The following is a 20,448-nucleotide window of genomic DNA, read 5'->3' on the forward strand; positions in this document are numbered from 1 at the left end:
AAGCTGAGCATCTTTTTTCTATTGGCCAACAGGAAAAATATGAGGAAGTGTAAACAAATGCTGTAAGTTGTGATAATACACACCATAAGAAGCTGCTGGGCATCAGCACAGTTGCAGGGATGAGCAGGCATTGCTCAAACTTGACTTGAGACCCCAATGGCTGAAGCAGCCATCCAGGAAGCAGAGCCCTGAGCTCGAGAAGGTTGAACACCCTATTTGGGTTTTGTAGGCAACACTGTACCTGCAGGACTGAAGGATATTCTTAACAATAGTTCATCTCACCTGCCATCTCCTCAAAATAGGGACATTATGCCCCTGTTGCCATCAGAGGGAGAGCAAGAATATGCAGGGTTGCTATAGAGCACTCAGCTGGGAGGGGAGAGATTTCTTGTTGCCAAGACTGTTTTCTATTAGTGCATGACAGTCTCATCTAAAATGCAGAAGTATTGAGGCCTAAGTTTCAAATATAAAATCTGGAATTTTGCTTTAGGTACGTACATGAGCTAAAAGCTTTTGATAGCGAGAAGCTCTTTAGTTGAGCAGGTAAAAGCATGGAAAGCGGCAATGCTCAGAAAGTGAAGATAAACAAGTATGGGCTGGAAGCAAGAAGAGAGCGGTAGATTCTTTGTTCCTGAGTCTATAGTTCAGAACCTGCTATTTTATTTTTTTTTCCTATATTGACATATGTGTTTAATGCAGGAATTACGGAAATGGGCTATCAAAGCTATGTAATGTAGGAAATCAGACTAGGTGAGGGATAATCAGAAAGTCTATTCTGCCTCTGAAATAGTCTCGCTTTAAAAAAGCTTTTAAATTAGACTCTTAAACTGTATAACTCAGTTGCATTTAGTGGAGCTGTGTCATTTTACAGCTGTAAGTGTATCTACTTTTAAAGTCTGACTTCCCTGTAATATACAGAAAATAATTTAGTGGGCTTTTATAACAAGAAAGATGTTTTCTTCATCAGGAGCTGCCTCTTCATCACACCCTTTTGCCTCTCTTCCTCTGAGAAATAAGGCATCCTATTGCAGCAAGCAGTGCTTTCATTCCCCCTGGGTCCTTTGCCATACCCAGCTCTGCACGTACTAACTGCAGGTTGTTGTCAGATGGCAGGAATGTGCCTGCATCCAGCTAATAGGAAAGGAGTCACTGAATTGTAGGGGAAAGAGAAGCAAAATGCTGTGCCTGGGGAGAATCCTCTCCTGTGCCCTTTGTGTGGAGTGTTTTGCCTGGGTACAGGATAGTCTAGCGCTGTCACCTCCATTCTATGCCTGGGAAGGAGCTACAGAAAAAGCTGACCGTTAAATGGGGAAAAAAATGGAGTACAGCTGTGAATTCCTCTGAAGATCACCTTTTCTGTTAACAGATCTGTTGGAAGATTTGTAGAGGGAGTCAGGACCTCAAATTTGGAAGAGAGAGTAGAAATGTCCTACTAACCAGATTTTTGAATCTTCAATTGGAAGATATAACTGGTCTGACAGCTAGGGCTCAATGTTAACTTAAATTACTCTTAAACTTGATTATGTGATGCATATGTAAATAAAGGTATGACCTGCTGTATCACAGTCATGCCAAGGGTTGTTTGTTGTTTCCATATCTGAGTGGTAAGAACTAAAGATATATCCAGCTGTTGGGGCAGAAGTGCAAAAGCTTCTTTCATTTTGTGATTCCCAGTCTTGAACTGAAAGCTTTTTGAATGTATGGAAGTCAATGCAATATTTAAAAATGCTCACAGATGTTAAAAATTGAGTATTTCTTGGCAAGGAAATCTTTCAACATTTTATTAGTTCATGTGAAAATGGATTTCCCTTGGATAATAGCAAACCAGCTAAATCTGAGAACCTGCCTTAAAAAGTCTGAAGTACAAAAATCTTCCAATATAAGATAAATGCAAGTTACACAGAATTTGACACGAGGGATAGAGCAACCAAGTCCTGAGAGGATTTAAGCATACAGAATAACGGAAATAGTTTTTACTGTTGCTTCAAATATGTAATAACCAGAAAAGCATCTCATTTCTTAGGGTTTAAAATGGATGCTGCGTGAAATAATGAATAATGAAAGTAAGCATTTAAATTGCTTGATTCATTGCAGGCATTGTGTCCCTGATCTCCCTGGCTGTCCTGTCCTACGAACGCTACAGCACACTCACCCTGTGCAACAAGCGCAGCACTGACTACCAGAAGGCATTGCTGGCAGTTGGTGGTTCATGGATTTACTCCCTGGTCTGGACTGTGCCCCCTCTGATTGGTTGGAGCAGTTATGGGGTAGAAGGTGCAGGTACAAGCTGTTCAGTACGCTGGTCCTCGGAGTCAGCAAAGTCCATATCCTATGTCATCTGTCTCTTCATATTCTGCTTGGTCATCCCTGTGATGGTCATGATGTACTGCTATGGTCGCCTCCTTTACACTGTTAAACAGGTAAGCAGCTGAGTGTTACTGATAGTGCAAACTGTTCTGAGGTGTATGTTGCATTTCCCCTCTATCAAATTTGGAAATATTGATGATAGCAAAACAACAAATCATAATGAAATTGAAAAGGCCACAGCCTCAAGAAAGGGGCAGGAGGTCTTCACCAAGCTTTATGGTTCTCCTGAAGAACCAGTCAGAGCCACTAGATAAGCATCCATATAGATACTGATTTTGTGGTTTGGAAATACAGTGTTCTAGGAAAACCAGCATATCCGGGTGAAGGTTGCATTTGTACAGAAGCCAGTACATGTTTACCTGCCTTGTTAATGTTAAAGAAATGTTAATGAAAACATTTCTTCCTGTTTTGGATGATGACATTTTAAGCATTTCTGCTTCTTAATCTGTGGGCTCCTAACTCTACTGTAATGCAATTCTACTGCAGTTTGCAGAGTTATCCTAAGGATCAGCTTCTCCCTGTAATTCTAGGCCACATTTAAAAGTTTCCTTAAATACTACTGCTACTACAGTGACAGTCCTCTGACTGGTTTAAGGTTCACCTCAGATATTCCAAAATGAATGCTCCAAAAGACCTTGACGGGGGTGTGGTATTGTGAAGTTTGAATACTCTTGGGACAGTAATGAAATGATTTAGTGATGAATAATAAGAAAGGAATGAGTGTAGAGGTGATCTCTAAAAAGCAATTCTCTTAAATGTTCAGATTAATTAACTAAAGGTGTTAAATGGGGGGGAAAAAAAAGGGCAGTAAATCCCTGAACAGAGGCTCTCATACAGAATTAAAGTGGATGTAGTTTACTTTTGATTAGTCATAAGGAATTAAGGTTGTGCATTTTACATGATTTGTCAAAACTTTCAAAACACTTAAAGCCCAAATGGGAAATCTTTTCCTGGTTGAGTACTGAGGGGAGCAGTAAAATCTCTTTGATGAAGCACACATTTGTAATCCTCTTAATGCTGTGCAATAGTAATATTGAAAAAAATTTCCATACAGTAAGCCATTAAACTGAAGTTGCAGACCATATCTGGTCCCTGGGCAGCAGTATCCTTTGCCATCACCTTAAAGAAAAGAGCAGCATCTTGGAACATGTGCTACTAAAAATATGCAGAAGATACAACTCTATTAAACTTTTGTCTCTTCTTTCCTTTAGCCCTCACTGCTTTTCCTGGCAACAGCCATCACCCCACATGCAAATATTTGAATGGGTGAAGCTCTTGTGGCATATTCTTTAGCTTCTAGTTCTAAATGTAGACTTGTGTTTATTCACTTTTTTTTAATTGTTGTTTTAAATGTAGTAGTAATTGCACCAATCTGCCTAATGGGTCTCAAAGTTGTGGGAACAAAGTATCATAGGAAAGATATGTGCAATCTATAGCCATTTTGTATTTAGACATGAAGACTGGGTAGACTTGTGTTGTGGTTTAACCCAGGGCAACTGAGTGGAAGACTAGGTTGACTGATTAATTAACTGCCCAGGGGAAAAAATGGGAGAAGGAATAGCGTTTTCCACAGTCCTGTCTTCTCCATCCTCCATGTGCTTTCCAGAGTGATCTGGAAGCCTCTGGGATGCTGAGGTTAGAGGGTTTGAGAAATTTTGTAAGTGGTGGAAGTGAGAAAGAACTAAACCTGATCTTGCGTAATCTTCTGGAAGAGCGGGAAACTAATACATGCTAAATGCAGAGGAAGTCCAGTGAGGATTAGATCACATCTCCCCTCTAAAGTTGTTATGACTACAGGTCATAACAGCTGCCTGAGAATTTGTGAAGTCTAGAATAGCTACAACCTAAATTTTTACACAAACCTTCTAATGCTTTCCTGGTGTTTGCAAAAGATTTTCTTGATAAGTTTCAGCAAAAAGAATCTCAATGAGAAAACTCATCAGTCCTCAGCTTTCTGTGATGTACCAGAAACTGTCTCCAGTACCATGATCTTGAAATCTTCCACTTCATAAATCTCCTGTGGCCTATGTATAAATTTATAAAGAACATATCACAATACAGTCACTGAAATACAGACTTTTTCCCTCTCTGAGGTCTTCTAACTGTTCTGTAATAAATGGGATAGGTTATGAAATGGTAAAGTATGTCATGTTTCAAACTGGAGGAAGGGATGAGCGATATGCGAACAAAAATATAGTGATTCTTACATAAAACTCTGAAAAAGCAGATAGGGTAATACAAAAAAAGAGGATTACTGCATCTATTTTAATGCTGTTACTTTCTGGTGTGGACAAAAAAATTCATTATCTTGCAGTATTCTGAACTCATAGATTAAAGTCCTCTGACCCTCTATGTTACATATTAGAAGAAATGTGGGAGCATTGCAAACATAGTAAGCGCATTATCCCAGCTTCAGCTGCTTGGTAAATTTTCTGAAATATGCATTTCATAATTTTCAAAAATGTGTGTAAATTTTTATGTTAGACTACTGTAGCATTAATGGTATTGCACCCTGAGATCAAGAGTGCAGGAGTTATGCCATTATTAATAGTGCAATGTAAATTAATTGCAGTGAAAGAAATATCTTAGTAGATTTGGGATAGTTAATGCAAGAATTGGCACAGTGCCTGCATTTTCTTATTGCAGGAACTCAATTATAGATCTGCTTTTATCTTTTTCTTCTCTAAATTTAGTCAATTGCTGTAGCATCCTGTCACTTGGAGCATTAATAGGTCCTATGAAGTCATCTGCAATCTGTGTAATAGTAAAAGGCACAAGTATTTCAGTAATACGGGTTTTGTACAAGATTGTCTTTTCAAGGAATTACAAGTCAATAGCATCCTTGTATGAATAATGTTGACAACAAGTGCCATTAAACAGTATTACAACATGACTGCACTATCATCTCAGAGCTCTTGCCTTTAAGCTTCAAGCTTGAAGACCTTTAGGAATTAGACAGTTTTTTTTCTTTAAAGGTATGGGTTTATTTTCCAGAATGGCTTTATGTGGATGGTTGAGTTTGGTTCTGCAGGTAGTCTTTCCTGCCATCCTTGTGTAATGCACTCATAGGAGGGAACTATTAGCTCTGAATAATGAAAGCATTTCAGGGATGCTAAGCAAAATAATGTTCAAAATGGAAAGCTGAAGAAAAAAATGAGGTTTCAGGAGTTGTTAGGGAATCTGGTAGTGCATCAGTTTTTATGACATGGAGAAACACAAATATTTTACTAGACTTTTCTTCCCTCTGAGTCCCTATTTTCACTCTTGCTGATCTTGTTTCTTGCTTTTAAGAAACCTGTTCTTCCATTCCTGCAGATGCAGAAATTCACTTTCTTCTTTGTTTTCCTTTAAAGTGTCTGATACCTGTAAGTAGAAAGAGTCAAGGTTTGCTCCCTCACAAAATATTACTTACATATATTTTACTTGTGCACATTCTACAGAACAAGGGAAGGAAATTGAGAATGGTTTATTACCCATAGTGCATTTAATTTTTTTTTCCCAGTTTTTGGCTTATGATGCTTCTCTATGACTCTACCATTGCATTCCCTCTGGAAAAATGTTCTTTATAAAGGCAGTGTCAGTTGTTTACACTTTTGAAAAATGAGCTCCCAAATGTGGAATTACAGAGATTAGCATTGCGATCACTGTAGCACAGAAGGCACAATATGATTAAAATCCTCCGGTGTGGGGCCCAGAGAACTCATGAACCAGCCTAATAAGAATTAGTAAAACTTGTAAAGGAGATCTCTTCAGTCTGCATTATCTCCCACTTGCATATAGAAACCTTGCCAAAGGGCAAGAAGAGTCGCAGAACATTGTTTGAGGATAATATTTCAGATTGATTTTGTGGAGCCTCTTGTCTTGGCTCGTCTCATTGCCAGTCCTCCTTTGTCAAAAGCTGTGCCTGAACAAAGCTTGTCATTTCTTTATGGACTGTAGTTAGGACGTTGTTAACAATATAAGGACTGCAAGCAGAGCACAAAGACTTCAACACATGGTGTAATACACATCTGACTTGCTGAGTGCAACAGATCCTGTGTTAAAGTGGGCTGTATCATGGGATTCTGGAGTATATGGATGTGTGCCTTGAACTGATAGTTCTACTGTATGTGAGTTTTTCTTTTTACTTGAGAACAGTGAGGAAAAAGTAGAGATGAAAAGCACTTACTACATTCTTTCATGTCGTTACCTGAGTTCTAGTTTGACTTCATGTTTTTGACAAAAAAAAAAGAACAAGAAAAACCATTCAAGAAGTATTTGAAGACTAGCCCATATGAGGCAGAAGTTGGCCTTACCAGTATGCCTTGTCCTCCACACCATGGTGCACCTACTGATGCTTAATTCCTCATAAACTGCTAGTTAAACTTGTGAGCAAAATGTAGGCTCAGGTAGTGGAATTACCAGACTATTTCCCTTTGCAGTAACTTTTGTTGTTTCTTTTGAGAAGTGCCACATGATTTCTGACTTCTACATGTCACAGGAGAACCAGATCATCTTTTTTATCCCATGCCCTGACCTTTCTGAGTCTTGTCAACTTGTGGAGGAATAGAGACAGTTAAGGTTACACTGTGGAGAGCTGCCTGGTCCTCTCTGTCTTACTCGTCTTCCAAACTTCAAAGTATCGAATTTAGTGGAGGAAAAATGCTTCTGTCTCTTACATAAAAAGTGTTGCCCAGAGTGAAATTGTGACTCGATTATAAACCTGAAGAAACTAATTTTGAATTCTATGTGATGAGATTTTGACTCTAGTATTTTTTAAAAATCACTGGATATAAACAACAGGGGTGATATTGAAATCTCCTGTGCCTCCAAAGAAAGTCTGAGAGAAAAAAGAAAGACAGAGATTTTTATGACTTACAATTCCTTAGTCCTCTTTTATATCTGCATTATTTGGAACATTTAAAAATATCTGTAAAAATAATTATTGCATCATTGTTCATTAAGGTACTCAGGAAAGGATTATAAAGTAGAAGGATCCCCCCTGTTTCCAGTTCTCCATCTCATTTGGGAATGATTGTAGGAAGACAGCACATTAGGGCAGAATGCACAATGATTTTAACTGAAAAGAATTTATCTTCACGTAATACAAAGAGTAAGATGGAAAAGTAATAGTTGTTCCATCATTCTTTCGTATGCTTCGTATGTCTAGTTATAGAGAAATTTGATTTTCTGAAACTGTATCTTTGATGGCACTGAAGTTATGACTTGTGTTGAGAGGATTGATAAAGCAATTATGTACCATTAACTCTTATCTTCTAAAAGCCCTAAATAAAACCAGATTTGTATCACAGGCCTTCTTTTAGAAACAAAGCTCAAAATCTTTCTCATTATTTATTGAAACAAAGAAGTCCTAAGAAATGTAATTCAGGTGAAGATGATATAGACCTGAAGATGATGGTTCCTATAGCTCATCCCTTTCAAATGTGATTAAATCCTTTGGGATTTTACTTAGTTTTAAGTATGCTTGATCCTAACTGTGCATGTGCTCGGACAGACAGCTAAACTCATTAGGCAACCGTATCTATTATTTATTTATTTATTTATTTATTATTTTTTTAATTTTTTTTACTCTGTGTTCATAAACTTTATTTCCTCCCTTTGGGCCTTTATGCATACCTTCTCTCCTAACTTCTGGTTGTATAGAGGAAGAATGATAAATAACTTTGCCTTTCCTTTTTAAACCTTGCCATAAAGGTATAATAATTGTGTCATTGTTATTTAGTGCCAGGTCATAATATAAAATACAAGTATAACATAACTTTTGAAACAAAATCTGTAGCATTTTAACACTGAATTTTGGCATTCATTCGGTGAGCACCTTACAAATACTTGTTTGCACTTTCACAAACAGCACTTTTGTGTGCTGCATTAATACCAGTTCTTATTGAAGAAGGCTGTCCCAATGGCATAAATTTCAGTGTCTTCTGTAACAGTGGATAAAAATGGGAAACCCTGAGAAATAAAGGGGATAGCTAATATTTTTTCTTTGTGTATAGCTGCAAGGTTTGTAAGTTCCCTGTGTCATCTTTTAAGAGAGCGAAGGTATGGTGAGTCAGTCCAACGTAAAAGTCCGGTGTTTAGAGACTTCAGCTGCTGTCAGATCTTGTATAGACACATGTCTAAGTCATGGGTGACAGGTGTGTTCACTCAGAGTTGTTCTTTGTGTTGACTGACTGTTGAAACATGTGACCAAGTGAGTCATTTTTTGAGGTCTAAGCATGCTGGAAGGGAAACAGACAGAAAAGATTATAATGTTCTTTCCCGTATGCTTGCATGAACGTAAATCATTAGTTAATTGTTTGTATTTTGCAGAGAAGCAGTGATGCAACGTTGACGTAAATTGCACACTGTACAAATTCATCGTAAATCAAGTTAATGGCTGGTCAGAAAATAGGATTTCATTGGGTTTGACATTTTTTCATTCTTTAGATAAACTGGGGAGGAGATAAGCCTCTTACAATCTTAAATAACAAGCTAATAGAAGTTAATTTCTGATGCATTAATCTCTGGATGCATTATGCCCATAAAGAATAGGCTGCGGTCTCATGAGTTTTTCATTTACAGTAAATGGTGTACATCAGTACCAAGCACTCACAATGCCCCTGTTCAGGGGGTGATTTAATGAAGTTTTTTCCGGTAGGCAAAAGTATAAGACTTTTTGTTTGCTCACCAGTTATAAAACTGGAAAGGTTAAACGTGTGGAAGGATGTTCTGCAGGGTAAAGAATATGTTTTTGTGCACTTATGCTTCAGCACTGAGAGCTGAGCCACACTTACTCTCCTGTAGTTTAACTCCACTTAAGAAACCAACTCGTGACCTCAAGCAGAATCTCTGGCAGAAGATTTGAAGCAAAATAAATTGTCCTACATGTAGCACTATGTCTTTGACCCCCACATTAACTGTGCCATTGTGTGAGAGTCTTTATGCAACTCCCCAGCCAGTGCTGTCCGAGTGGGAAATCAAAGCCTTGGTTCACTGCACCTAAACCACAATGTATATAGCGAAGCTTTCAGTCACAATCCAAACTGTAGTTCTACTTTTTCCTGGTGTAGAAAAGAGGGTCATGAAGGATGTTTGCTTTGACTTTTTCTACCCTTATTCCGCTTTCACATTAGTTCCGTATAGCTGTAACATTCATTAGTTCTTTGATTTAGTCTGCCTTCCACTGTTGAGCATCCTGAGAGGTTAAGATACAATGCCTGAGGCAGGGATAGAGGGAAAGAATTTTATCTGAGAATTTAATCATGTAGTGAAGAACAATGGCATGCCAGTATGACATGACAAATACACATGCTACAGAGATATAAAAGGATGCAAATGATGATTATGCACTTACAAACTGAAAATCAAAAGCATGTAAAAGAAGAAAGGTAGAAGTCTAAACCAAACATTGTTTCAAAGTTTCTAGAATTGTTTCATTATCTTCAAATCCTGTTGGCTAGGTAGGATTTTTTTGCTATCTCAGTTGAATAACTTGCGTATCTGCATGAAAACCTCTGCATAAAAGTGAATTCAAGGTTTATGACCAGGAGAATTGAGTTGAGCTCTCAGGCTTTTATTATCTTAATAGAAATGTGTTAAACTATATAAAGGTACAAGATTGATCTTACTTTTTTTACCTCAGTTAAAATAAGGTGAATAATAGATTCCCTAGCTACTTTGCTCTAAAGCTATTTTATCCACAAACAAAAGGTGGGAAAGCCCAGTTCATCTCTGTCTTATATCTCAATTTTTGTCTGGTCCTGTAGCTTCAGCTTAACCTGACTGAAGCAAAGGTGGCCTCACCTACTTGTAATACTCATTTTGCTCAACAGCTACTCGTACTTTAATATTTTTATGACCTACTATATCCTTTTTTTTTATGATGAATAGTGTACCCCGCTAAAGAGTTAGACTTAAATGGCACATGTATGCTTCCTTTATGAAACCTGCATTTATTTTCAGTGGAGGCAAACCTATGTGTAATATAAATATAACAGATTAAATGAGAATAAGTACAAAATTTTGGTAGTGATGCAAGATTGTTGTCTTCACAGTGTATACTTTAATAGTTAACATTTCTGTGAAGTGGGCAGGTCACTCTTTCAAATGACACACCTCTAGAAGCAGAATGATTTTTTTTTTTTTTTTTTTTTGGTGGTTGTGTGCTTGTGTGGCTCTGCACACAGGAGCATGCAGGTGAGTCTGCGTACTCAGTACTGACACATTTCTACATGGTCAAGAACCTTCCCTGGCCTTGAAGCAGATGGTACATGCTCCCTGCATCCATACTACACAGATGCTCAGTTTGGCCTCGAGCATTCCCTGGACCTTATGTAGTGCACTTGTGGTGCTGAAATATAGTAGTTCATATTTTCTTTATTTGCCCATATCAGAGTGTCTAAAATGAGATGAGGGCTGACTTCCAGTTCAATGGAGTTGTGAGCTCTTCTAGTGTGGAGCTAAGAGCTGATATGCTATACCCTGATTTATATAGCAGAGGTGAGATATGCATGCAACTTTTTTGCCTCAGTCTTCACTGGCAAATGCTCTGACCACACCACCCAAGTCTTGGAAGGCAGACGCAGGGACTGTGAGAGTGAAGACCCTAGGCCCACTGTAGGAGAGGATCAGGCTCAAGATCATCTTAAGAACCTGAACGTGCACAAGTCCATGGGACCTCATGGAACCCACCCGCGGGTCCTGAAGGAGCTGGCAAATGAAGTTGCTAAGCCACTGGCCATCATATTTGAAAAATCATGGCAGTCAGGTGAAGTTCCCGACGACTGGAAAAAGGGAAATATAACCCCCATTTTCAAGAAGGGGAAAATGGATGACCCAGGGAATTACAGACCAGTCAGTCTCACCTCTGTGCCTGGCAAACTCTTGGAGCAGATTCTCCTGGAAGGCATGCTAAGGCACATGAAAAACAAGGAGGTGGTTGGTGACAGCCAGCATGGCTTCACTAAGGGGAAATCCTGCCTCATCAATTTGGTGGCCTTCTATGATGGGACTACAGAACTGATGGATAGGGGCAAAGCAGTTGATGGCATCCACCTGGACTTATGCAAAGTGTTTGACACAGTCCCGCATGACATCCTTGTCTCTAAACTGGAGAGACATCAACTCGATAGATGGACCACCCAGTGGATAAAGAACTGGCTGGATGGCTGCACTCAAAGAGTCGTTGTCAGCAGCTCAATGTCAGGCTGGAGACCAGTAACAAGTGGCGTCTCTCAGGAATCAGTGTTGGGACCAATCTTGTTCAACATCTTCATCAGTGACATGGACAGTGGGATTGAGTGCGTCCTCAGCAAGTTTGCCGATGACACCAAGCTGTGTGGTTCGGTTGATACGCTGGAGAGCAGGGATGCCATCCAGGGGGAACTTGACATGCTTGTGAGGTGGGCTGATGCCAACCTTATGAAGTTTAACCATGCCAAGTGCAAGGTCCTACACCTGGGTCGGAGCAATCCCAGGCACAGCTACAGGTTGGGCAGAGAAGAGATTCAGAGCAGCCCTGCGGAGAAGGACTTGGGGGTGTTGGTCGATGAGAAACTTTACATGAGCCGGCTTCAGTGTGCACTCACAGCCCAGAAAGCCAACCGTATCCTGGGCTGCATCAAGAGGAGAGTGACCAGCAGGTCGAAGGAGGTGATCCTGCCCCTCTACTCTGCTCTCCTGAGACCTCACTTGGAGTATTGTGTGCAGTTCTGGTGTCCTCAACATAAAAAGGACATGGAACTGTTGGAACAAGTCCAGAGGAGGGCCACGAGGATGATCAGGGGGCTGGAGCACCTCCCATATGAAGATAGGCTGAGAAAGTTGGGGCTGTTCAGCCTGGAGAAGAGAAGGCTGCGTGGAGACCTCATAGCAGCCTTCCAGTATCTGAAGGGGGCCTGCAAAGATGCTGGGGAGGGATTCTTCGTTAGGGGCTTTAGTGGTAGGACAAGGGGTAATGGGTTCAAACTTCAACACGGGAAGTTTAGGTTAGGTATAAGGAAGAAGTTCTTTACTGTGAGAGTGGTGAGGCACTGGAATGGGTTGCCCAGGGAGGTTGTGAATGCTCCATCCCTGGCGGTGTTCAAGGCCAGGTTGAATGGAGTCTTGAGTGACATGGTTTAGTGTGAGGTGTCCCTGCCCATGGCACAGGTTTGGAACTAGATGATCTTAAGGTCCTTTCCAGCCCTAATTATTCTGTGATTGTATGTTTCTATATGCATCTTAAAACATCTTGGCTTGAGGTAGAGTCGTCTGAGCTTACAATGAATGAATAATTATTTGACTTTCAGTAGTATGGCTGATATCTGCTAAGCAGCTAGATCTATCACGGCTGACTATGAGCTAGGGCTGCCTTTAGGGCATATTCCATACCTTCTGCTGTATTTAAGGATGATAATCTAAATTCAGATGGGAGTTCTGTCAACTAAATGGCTTCTCAGATAATAAAACGCATGTAAGGTGTTTACTAAGGGGATCTCAGTAATATTGGACTGTTCTATTTCTAGTAGCATACAAGGCAGAAGATGCAAAGCATTTTAGTGTTTCAGCAGACTGCAACATCCATTTTATCTGGAAATGTAGCACTTCGCCTGAAACTGCCCTGAGCACGTGGAAAGAGAAGTTTCCATTTAGCTGAGATCTTGCTACATATATCTGGCCTATTAAAGATTAACCATAAACAAAGTGTGAATAAACCCAACCTGCACAGAATTAGAATAGACAGAAATTCATACATATCCTGAGCCTAAATTAAAAATTAAAATAAAAAAAATAATTGAGCAAACACTCCTATGATGAACGTAGATTTCCCTACCTGGCAAACACTGACATATGTATTTTCTTATTCCTATTAGCATTGAATATGCTTAAAGGTTTGTTATAAATCTGTAAAACACTGTATACAAACCATTGCCTTGCATAGAAAATAGAATGAGTATTGCCACTAGCTATTGCTAGTCAAACACCAATAGCACTCCACTCTGCTCTGATGCCTTTAGTAGGAACTGGACCTTTAAAAACACGTATCTCTGGGAAGGTTCACTCACCTAATTCACTTGGATATGGCCTTCTAGTTTCTCTATGGTATGGCTTGCAAGCACTTGCTAAAAACCATTAAAGGCCATACCTGATAATTTTCTCTCACTTGCTGAGCAAGTTTAGGATATTAGTTCAGTCTAAATGTCAAGTTGAAAGAGCTGACTTTCACATCATTTCAACCTGCTCTTTCTGCATCAATCTTTAAGCTCTTCATGAAGAAAATTTATAACTGTGGTTGGCAATCTGCCCTTGGCCTTTTGTTAATTGCATGCTACTCTTGGGAGCCTTTTCTTTTTGCTTGTTTTCTTTCACTGTTCAGTAGTGAAAAAGCTCTTCTGCCCGGCTCATGCTTCTTTGTTGCAGGATGGTCAAGGCTCAGTAGGTGCTTAGTCATGTCAGCCTGGCGTATTTTGGATTTCTCAATATAAAACTAAATGGATTTGCTTTGAGCTCCGTTGCTTGCTGAGTAAGTTCAGGTTGTTAATTCAGTCTAAATGTCAAGTCAAAAGAAATATGATTCCAGCCTGCTGAATCATCTTGTTAACTCAGTATACCTTTTACTTTGACCTTTCCTTAGGGAGGTACAGATATTGCTCGATTAGTTTTGGTCTTTCCAGAAGAATGGTGGAATTTTATAAGACTACATCATCCTTTTACCTTTTGAGGTGATAAAATTCACATTGGACAGGCTTTGTACTGGCTCTAACTATATCCATCCCTACTTACTCATTGTAGTCTGAAGGATTCTTCTGTTACAAAACTCAGAAATTAAAGCATTGCTCAAAAACTAGCTGAATATCCATATTTAGTAAATATTGACTTGAAGGGGTCTGGGCTTATAGTGAATCATTGATAGAATAGCCTGTGTCTTGGTACTAACTGTCCCAGATATGTTGGGACCTTTGAATTTGAAGTTAATCTAGAGAATCATTTGAAATACCTTTGTTGCTTTTCCTGGATGTAATTGTCAAAAAAAAAAAAAAAAAAAAAGAAAAATTGAAAAAGCATATCTAGAGCAAAATTAGGCTGGAAAAAATATAGTAGTAATTATTGAAATATTATTCCACTTCCTTGGAAGATAAAGGACATGTTTTGCAATTGGGAGTATCATCAGTCTGCAGATTGAGAGAGTGAAAACAAGGATCTGACCACTTGCCATGTTCAGGGATACAAAAACTCAGGCATGGTAATGCTGGAGGAGAAGAACAGAGTTTGCAAGGCCTATGAGGGCAGTTGAGGTGAAATTATTAGTGCAGAGAAAAGTAACTGCAGCATGTATCATAAATACATGTACGTATATGGGTTCTCGGGTATCACTCTTCAAAAGGATCATAGAGTCAGCTTGAGTAACTTAATGAAAAATTCAATTCTCTGTTCAGGAAAATGAAAACAATAAGGAAGATGTTAGAAAGTACTAGGAAAGAGGTTGAGAAAACCATCCCCAATGTTGTTCTACCATTGTATAAGCTTGAACTTGTACTTACCTGGTCTAGTGAAAGATGTCTCTGCTTATGGCAGGGGAGTTGGAACTCGATGATCCTAAGATCCTTTCCAACCCAAATCATTCAGTGATCCTATGAATATTGCAAGGAATTCTGGTCATCTATTTGAAAAGGACATGAGAGAAACAGAAAAGGCACAAAAAAAGGGTAACAAGTACTATCAGAGCTACAGAAGTGGCTTTGAAGGAGAGATTAAACAATGTGAGAAACATGCTTAGAAACCAGTGTTCAAACATTATCACCTTTCAGTTGTGGTGCTACATTTCAGAGTAGCTCCTAGCCCTTCATTCTGGTGCTTGTGAAATACTTGTACATGTAAAGAGGAATTTCTAGGAAATACAAGAAGAAAAGTCTTCTTTTAGCTCATTAAGCTAAAATAGCTGCTATGAAAAACTAGAGGTTTTTATGAGCTGTGATACGCTAAAAATCCACCTGGACAGTCTATGTATCAAACTCTCCATACAAGCAAATAAAGGCATTGCCATGTGATGAGCTTCACTGGTCTCACTCATCTTCCAGGTTAAATCATAGCAAACCGGTATTTATAATGATAATTAGCTGTATTTGTGATTCTAAACATAATCACTTTTTTAATTTAAGCCTATAAGGGAAAGCAAAAAGAACTTTGGAATCAAAAAGATTTTTTTTTTTTTTTTTTTTTTTTTTAAAGAGAAGCCTAGGAAGAGACACTTACTTAAAAATTAAGTTAAAATCACAGATTCCAAAATTATTATATGGTCCAAGCTGGAAAGCAGCCTGATCCGTATACAGTTCTACTGAATTATCTGCTTATATAGATAACGTTTCAAAAGCAGGGTGTTAGCTCTGAATTTCCTTGTATACTTTCATAAGTGAGCATGAACTGACTGTGTCACAGCGAGTCTTTCATCTTTTCTGTTTTCCCCTTCCCTTTTCCCCCTTCCTTTTTTTCCTTTCCTCTTTTCCATTTTCCTTTCACCCTTTCTCCTCCTTTCCTTTTCTTCCCCCATTTATTTTCTCCTCCTCTTCCATCCTCTCCTATCCTTTTTTTTTCCTGTTCACATCAGTCAACAAAAAGCTTGCTGCTAACAATTGTTTAAATTAATGCAAACATTAAGGTATAGCTACCTGAACATGTTTGCTGACTGAATCATTCTAGTGGAACTATATCTTTAACCCCTATATTAGATTAGTCTTAGACTGCTTCTGAACAAAACCTGCAGCTGTTTGAACTGATACCTTCTTAGATATACTCAGTGGTCTTCCTGGCAGAAGAGCAGTTTGTTACCTGCTGAACTGCTGCTTCTCTCTTACAGGATTTTAACCACCACTCAGAGTTATTTAAATATGCTAAAGAATAGCCATCATCTATTTTTAATTCATAAATGTCTGCTACTGCACTTATATCTGCCCTCTTGGGGTATGTGAGAATGCATGAAATAGCTTAAATGAACCAGTAGAGTGTGGTAGCAATTTTTCTGCTTGGATACAAGATTTGGAATCCATATTGATTGTTTTCAGTTGCCATCAGTATGACGTTGTTCCCCTGTATAACCCACAAATCTGTGCTACCTGCAGAAATCATTTATAAAGGTACTACCTTTTGTGCAGCAGCAGAGTAACAACAATATAGTAATGCATTTGATATAATCCTGCCCTTCACAAACTAGAAACAAATTTGAGGGAAAACGAATACTATTTAGAACTAAAGTTCCAATAAAAGCTATCTTATATCCCAGTCATCTTCTAAGAGATTACTTCAGTCTTTTTCTTACTGAAATTGTTTCTTTGCCATAAGATGCTAATTTACAAGCCCAGAGCACTTGGAGCTGTCAAGATTCAAAAAAATGAGTAGTATCAAAGCCAGTATAATGTGATGGGCAATTGGGGTTTTTTACTGTTTTCTTCTAAAGTGAGTATGCTTATCAGAAACCAGTCATCTCCTACATTTTACTTTACATATGATTACAGTTCACAGATAAAACTCAAAGGGAGTTTGCCAACTAACCAATTTTTGCAAAGTTACGTATTTTACTTCTAATGTATGATGTATGTCTCTTTCCTGTCAACACCATAATTCAGTTTCAGTATACAGTTGCACTTCAGCACAATCTGTATTGTGTGCTTTCTGTGGGAAATTACAAGGATTTATCTAAGTGTGGTGAAGTTAACACAGTTTACGACTTTTACAAATGCTTAACTCTGTCCTAGAAATGCCAGTAGGTCTCTAGCTGGGCTATTAGTGCTATAAAACTGTCTCTATAGAAATCACTAACCTGCCTTAAAGCAAGCTTGGTGACCTTTATTTCAGTAAAGACTAGTGGCAGCCTGTAGCAGTCAGCTGCAAATATTCTATAGGTACCCCCTACTCAGATGAAGGCTCTGTGCTATGGGTAATTTTTACAATTGCCTGGCATTAACAGGCTTAGTAGCTGCCTAACCCCATGTTCTAATTAATAACACAAAAATATCTTTGAGAGGGAAAAAAAAATCTTTCCAAAGTCTGATTTTGTCTGTCCTCTTCATAATGTGTCCACAAGATGAAATAATTGTGGCTATTGCCTTCAGAGGAGTATTAGTTTATTTCCTTGATGACAATACCACACGTGAAAAATGCCCTTCTAGGAGTACGTAAGTGTATAGATGGTGAAGTCAGAAGTGCCTCTTTAGCATTAAGTGACAGATGTAATGTCTGTCATTCTGGAATACAAGTAGATTGTGGAAAGGGATTCATCTTAAAGATCCAGAAAAATCTTAGATACCAGTAGATGAAGTGTTCATAATCTTTAGCTTAATTTTTCATACAACTATGGTAAGGCAAGGTCTGCAATGAGACTTTTGTTTTCTGTGCTGAATTCTGAATGCAGTTGCCCTGGCTGTCTCCCTGTAACACAGGGGTACCCCAGCAGTGGTTCATCACACTGGTATTCTGCTCCTGACATTGACTGTGTCAGATGCTATCTAGGAAGTGTCTTCAGACCTGGTCTGGCCATTCGTCTCAAATTCCCCAGCATCCACTAGCATATTTGTTTTAGTCTAATACCTCTTGCCTTTCTACCACAAATTGATCTAGGTCCTCTAATGTCTGCTACAAAGAGTTCACAGGAGCTTTCCAGCATCTTTGTCAGTGAAGGCTGATGCAAGGAATTCATGACACCTCTCAGCCCTGAGTACATCTTTCATACCTTGATCATCACATCATCCCACCAGTTTTTTATTTGGCTTCCAGTTTTTCTCACATTCAAAGAACTTGTTAATGCTTAGGCTGGTCAAGTAATTTTTAACAAGAGAGCTGGAGATGATATCCATTCAAGACAAAAAAGAACAATCTTGCCAGTTATGGAAAATAAGGATTTGCAAAAAAACCCCATCTTTGCTATCCAGCAGCCTGAGCATTTACTGGAGAAATGTCAGCCAAGGAGTTTTGCTTCCCACAGATCTGATACCTAGACAGTTTCAACTCATTTCTAACAATACCCCATTAAGTCATGGCCACACCAAATAGGAGGTGCAGGGGTTTTACCTTTTTTAAGTTTGTTTTTTCCCTCTCTACTCCAAAAACAAAAGTAGGTTTGGTTCCTTTTCTGTTGAATATTCTGAGTCAGAACTGCCAACATGGGTTGGTAAAAAGTTGGCCAAAATGAACAGTGTGCATTTTCATTTTGACAGGTAACCTGGTCTAGTGGATATAAAGGAAACTGTAGTCATGACATAATTAAAGTTCTTGATACATAACATGCTCTTAGCAGCTAGGGAAATACTGTCTTACAGGAGTCTGTGTAAGTTGCCCATTTCATGAAGTCTGTCAAAATGTTCCCAGCATTTTCATTACCAATTTGGATGACAGAATAGGAATCTATGTCTAAAATGTCAGTGAACATCAGGGTTGGTCAAGGCAAGTGCAGAGTTTTGCTTAAATGGGAGAAGTCATGCAGGGTGGATAAATACAGGTTGGGAGCTAATACAGTCTAAAGGATCTATTTTGAATAGTGAGTCAGAAACAGTATGTGGGTTTGGGAACATGATACTTTTGCAAACAGGATAGATCTTATTGGGGGACAGGTGATAAGAGGTGTGAAACACCCAGCCTCAGGTGTGCTCTGTTCTGCATGCCAGTTTTGTTAAACAAAGATGTGTAAATACTGAGGACACGCATATGAGCAGTTTTCAAAAGTAAAAACACTGCTACTAAAGAAAAGCAGCTGTGACTAACTGTGCTTGCACAGCTTTATACTAATGGAAAGACAAAAGGAAACAATCTCTTGAATTTTTAGATCAGGTGCTACTGAAAGCTTTGTGAGGATGCAAGAATTTAAATCATGGAGCAGGATATGAAATATCTTTTTATTAGATAGTAACTCTCAGGCTGGTTGAGGAGTACTTGTCCTGCATTTGGTGTATACTGGGGAGGTGATAGACTCTGCTGGATCTCTTTAGAATCCTTCCAGCCCTATGGCTATATAATTTTAAAAGCATTAAAATTCATGGCATTCCCAACGTTCATTTGCAAAGATTATACGACAAATTCATCAAGGTAACAGAAAATTTGCAGAAATAGAGTAGTTTATGGCAATATGAAAATGAAATGGTAGAAAAGCAGAGAAATTCAATCCTTCGCCTCCACCAGCTGTTATTTATTTTAATGTACATATGACAAAGTAAAATAACTTTCAGAATGCCAGATTTGTGAATATGTAACAACAGTCATAACCCAAAATTTTGCAGAAAGAGCTTATTCTGTCACATTTGGCGTTTGTTTTTAGTACGAGAATAGTTTATGACATGTTTACTATACTTTGTGATGCATATTTCAGTGTTTCTCTTGCATTAGAAAACATATATTTCCTTTTCTTTTCATATATCCAACTTCAGAATTTTGACAAAGGACAAAATTTGGCTTAATCTGGAGTTGAAAAATCATGCCAGTAAAAATATAATTCAAAAACATTTTACTAAAAACCCCCACATAGATATATTTTGTCATTACTCTTTTACTTTTCTTTTGTTAGTGATGTTTCTGACTTTTCAGGGAAGACATTTAGATGTCTTCATTTTAAGTCATAATTTGGTGTAAAACTGAAATAAAGCAAAAAAAAAAAAAAAGGGGATTTGTATCCCTTCTCACCCATATACATCTATAGCTTTCAAGTTTTATTGCATCATTACTTCCACAGACTCCATCAGAGAGGATACATGAGGTAGATATTGAAAGCCTTTCAGCACTGGTCACTGCTTTTAGATTTGGCAGTCCAGGAATTGTCTTTCTGATCCATTTCTTTCCATGTCATATTGCTGCCCTCCAGCTGCCTTACACTATCTCTGACACCTTCAAAATCCTTCCCATCATTTACACCTGTTTGGGGGTTTTTTGTAGCCCCTTGTCCCTTCTGGGGGTAGCAATTCTTAAAAATCCTGTAAAAATTGTTGAAGGTTATGGGTGCTAATAGTGAAGCTTGCCTTTCTGAAGGCATGATGTTATGAGTGTTGAAGGCTTGAACAAGTTACTCCCACCAGTTTCCCAAATCTTGTTTTCATGTGGAACAATGGCAGGCTTCCCACAGTGAACAGGATTTTCCTTTCT

At 38.7% G+C, this 20,448-nt stretch overlaps 1 protein-coding gene across 1 annotated transcript in view; it reads left to right on the forward strand.

The window, feature by feature from the left end:
- The window catches only part of LOC308219470 (opsin-3-like), a gene marked incomplete at both ends in the record, with an annotated part of 79,056 nt that overhangs the window by 20,557 nt on the left and 38,051 nt on the right, over positions 1-20,448 (forward strand). The window contains one exon of the mRNA XM_080614483.1: positions 2,095-2,420. Within this exon, the coding sequence (XP_080470609.1) occupies positions 2,095-2,420 (326 nt within the window). The remainder of the gene's footprint in view (positions 1-2,094; positions 2,421-20,448) is intronic.

This window comes from Psittacula echo (genome assembly GCF_963264785.1).
Source record: "Psittacula echo genome assembly, chromosome: 3".
In the NCBI taxonomy this organism is placed as follows: domain Eukaryota; kingdom Metazoa; phylum Chordata; class Aves; order Psittaciformes; family Psittacidae; genus Psittacula; species Psittacula echo.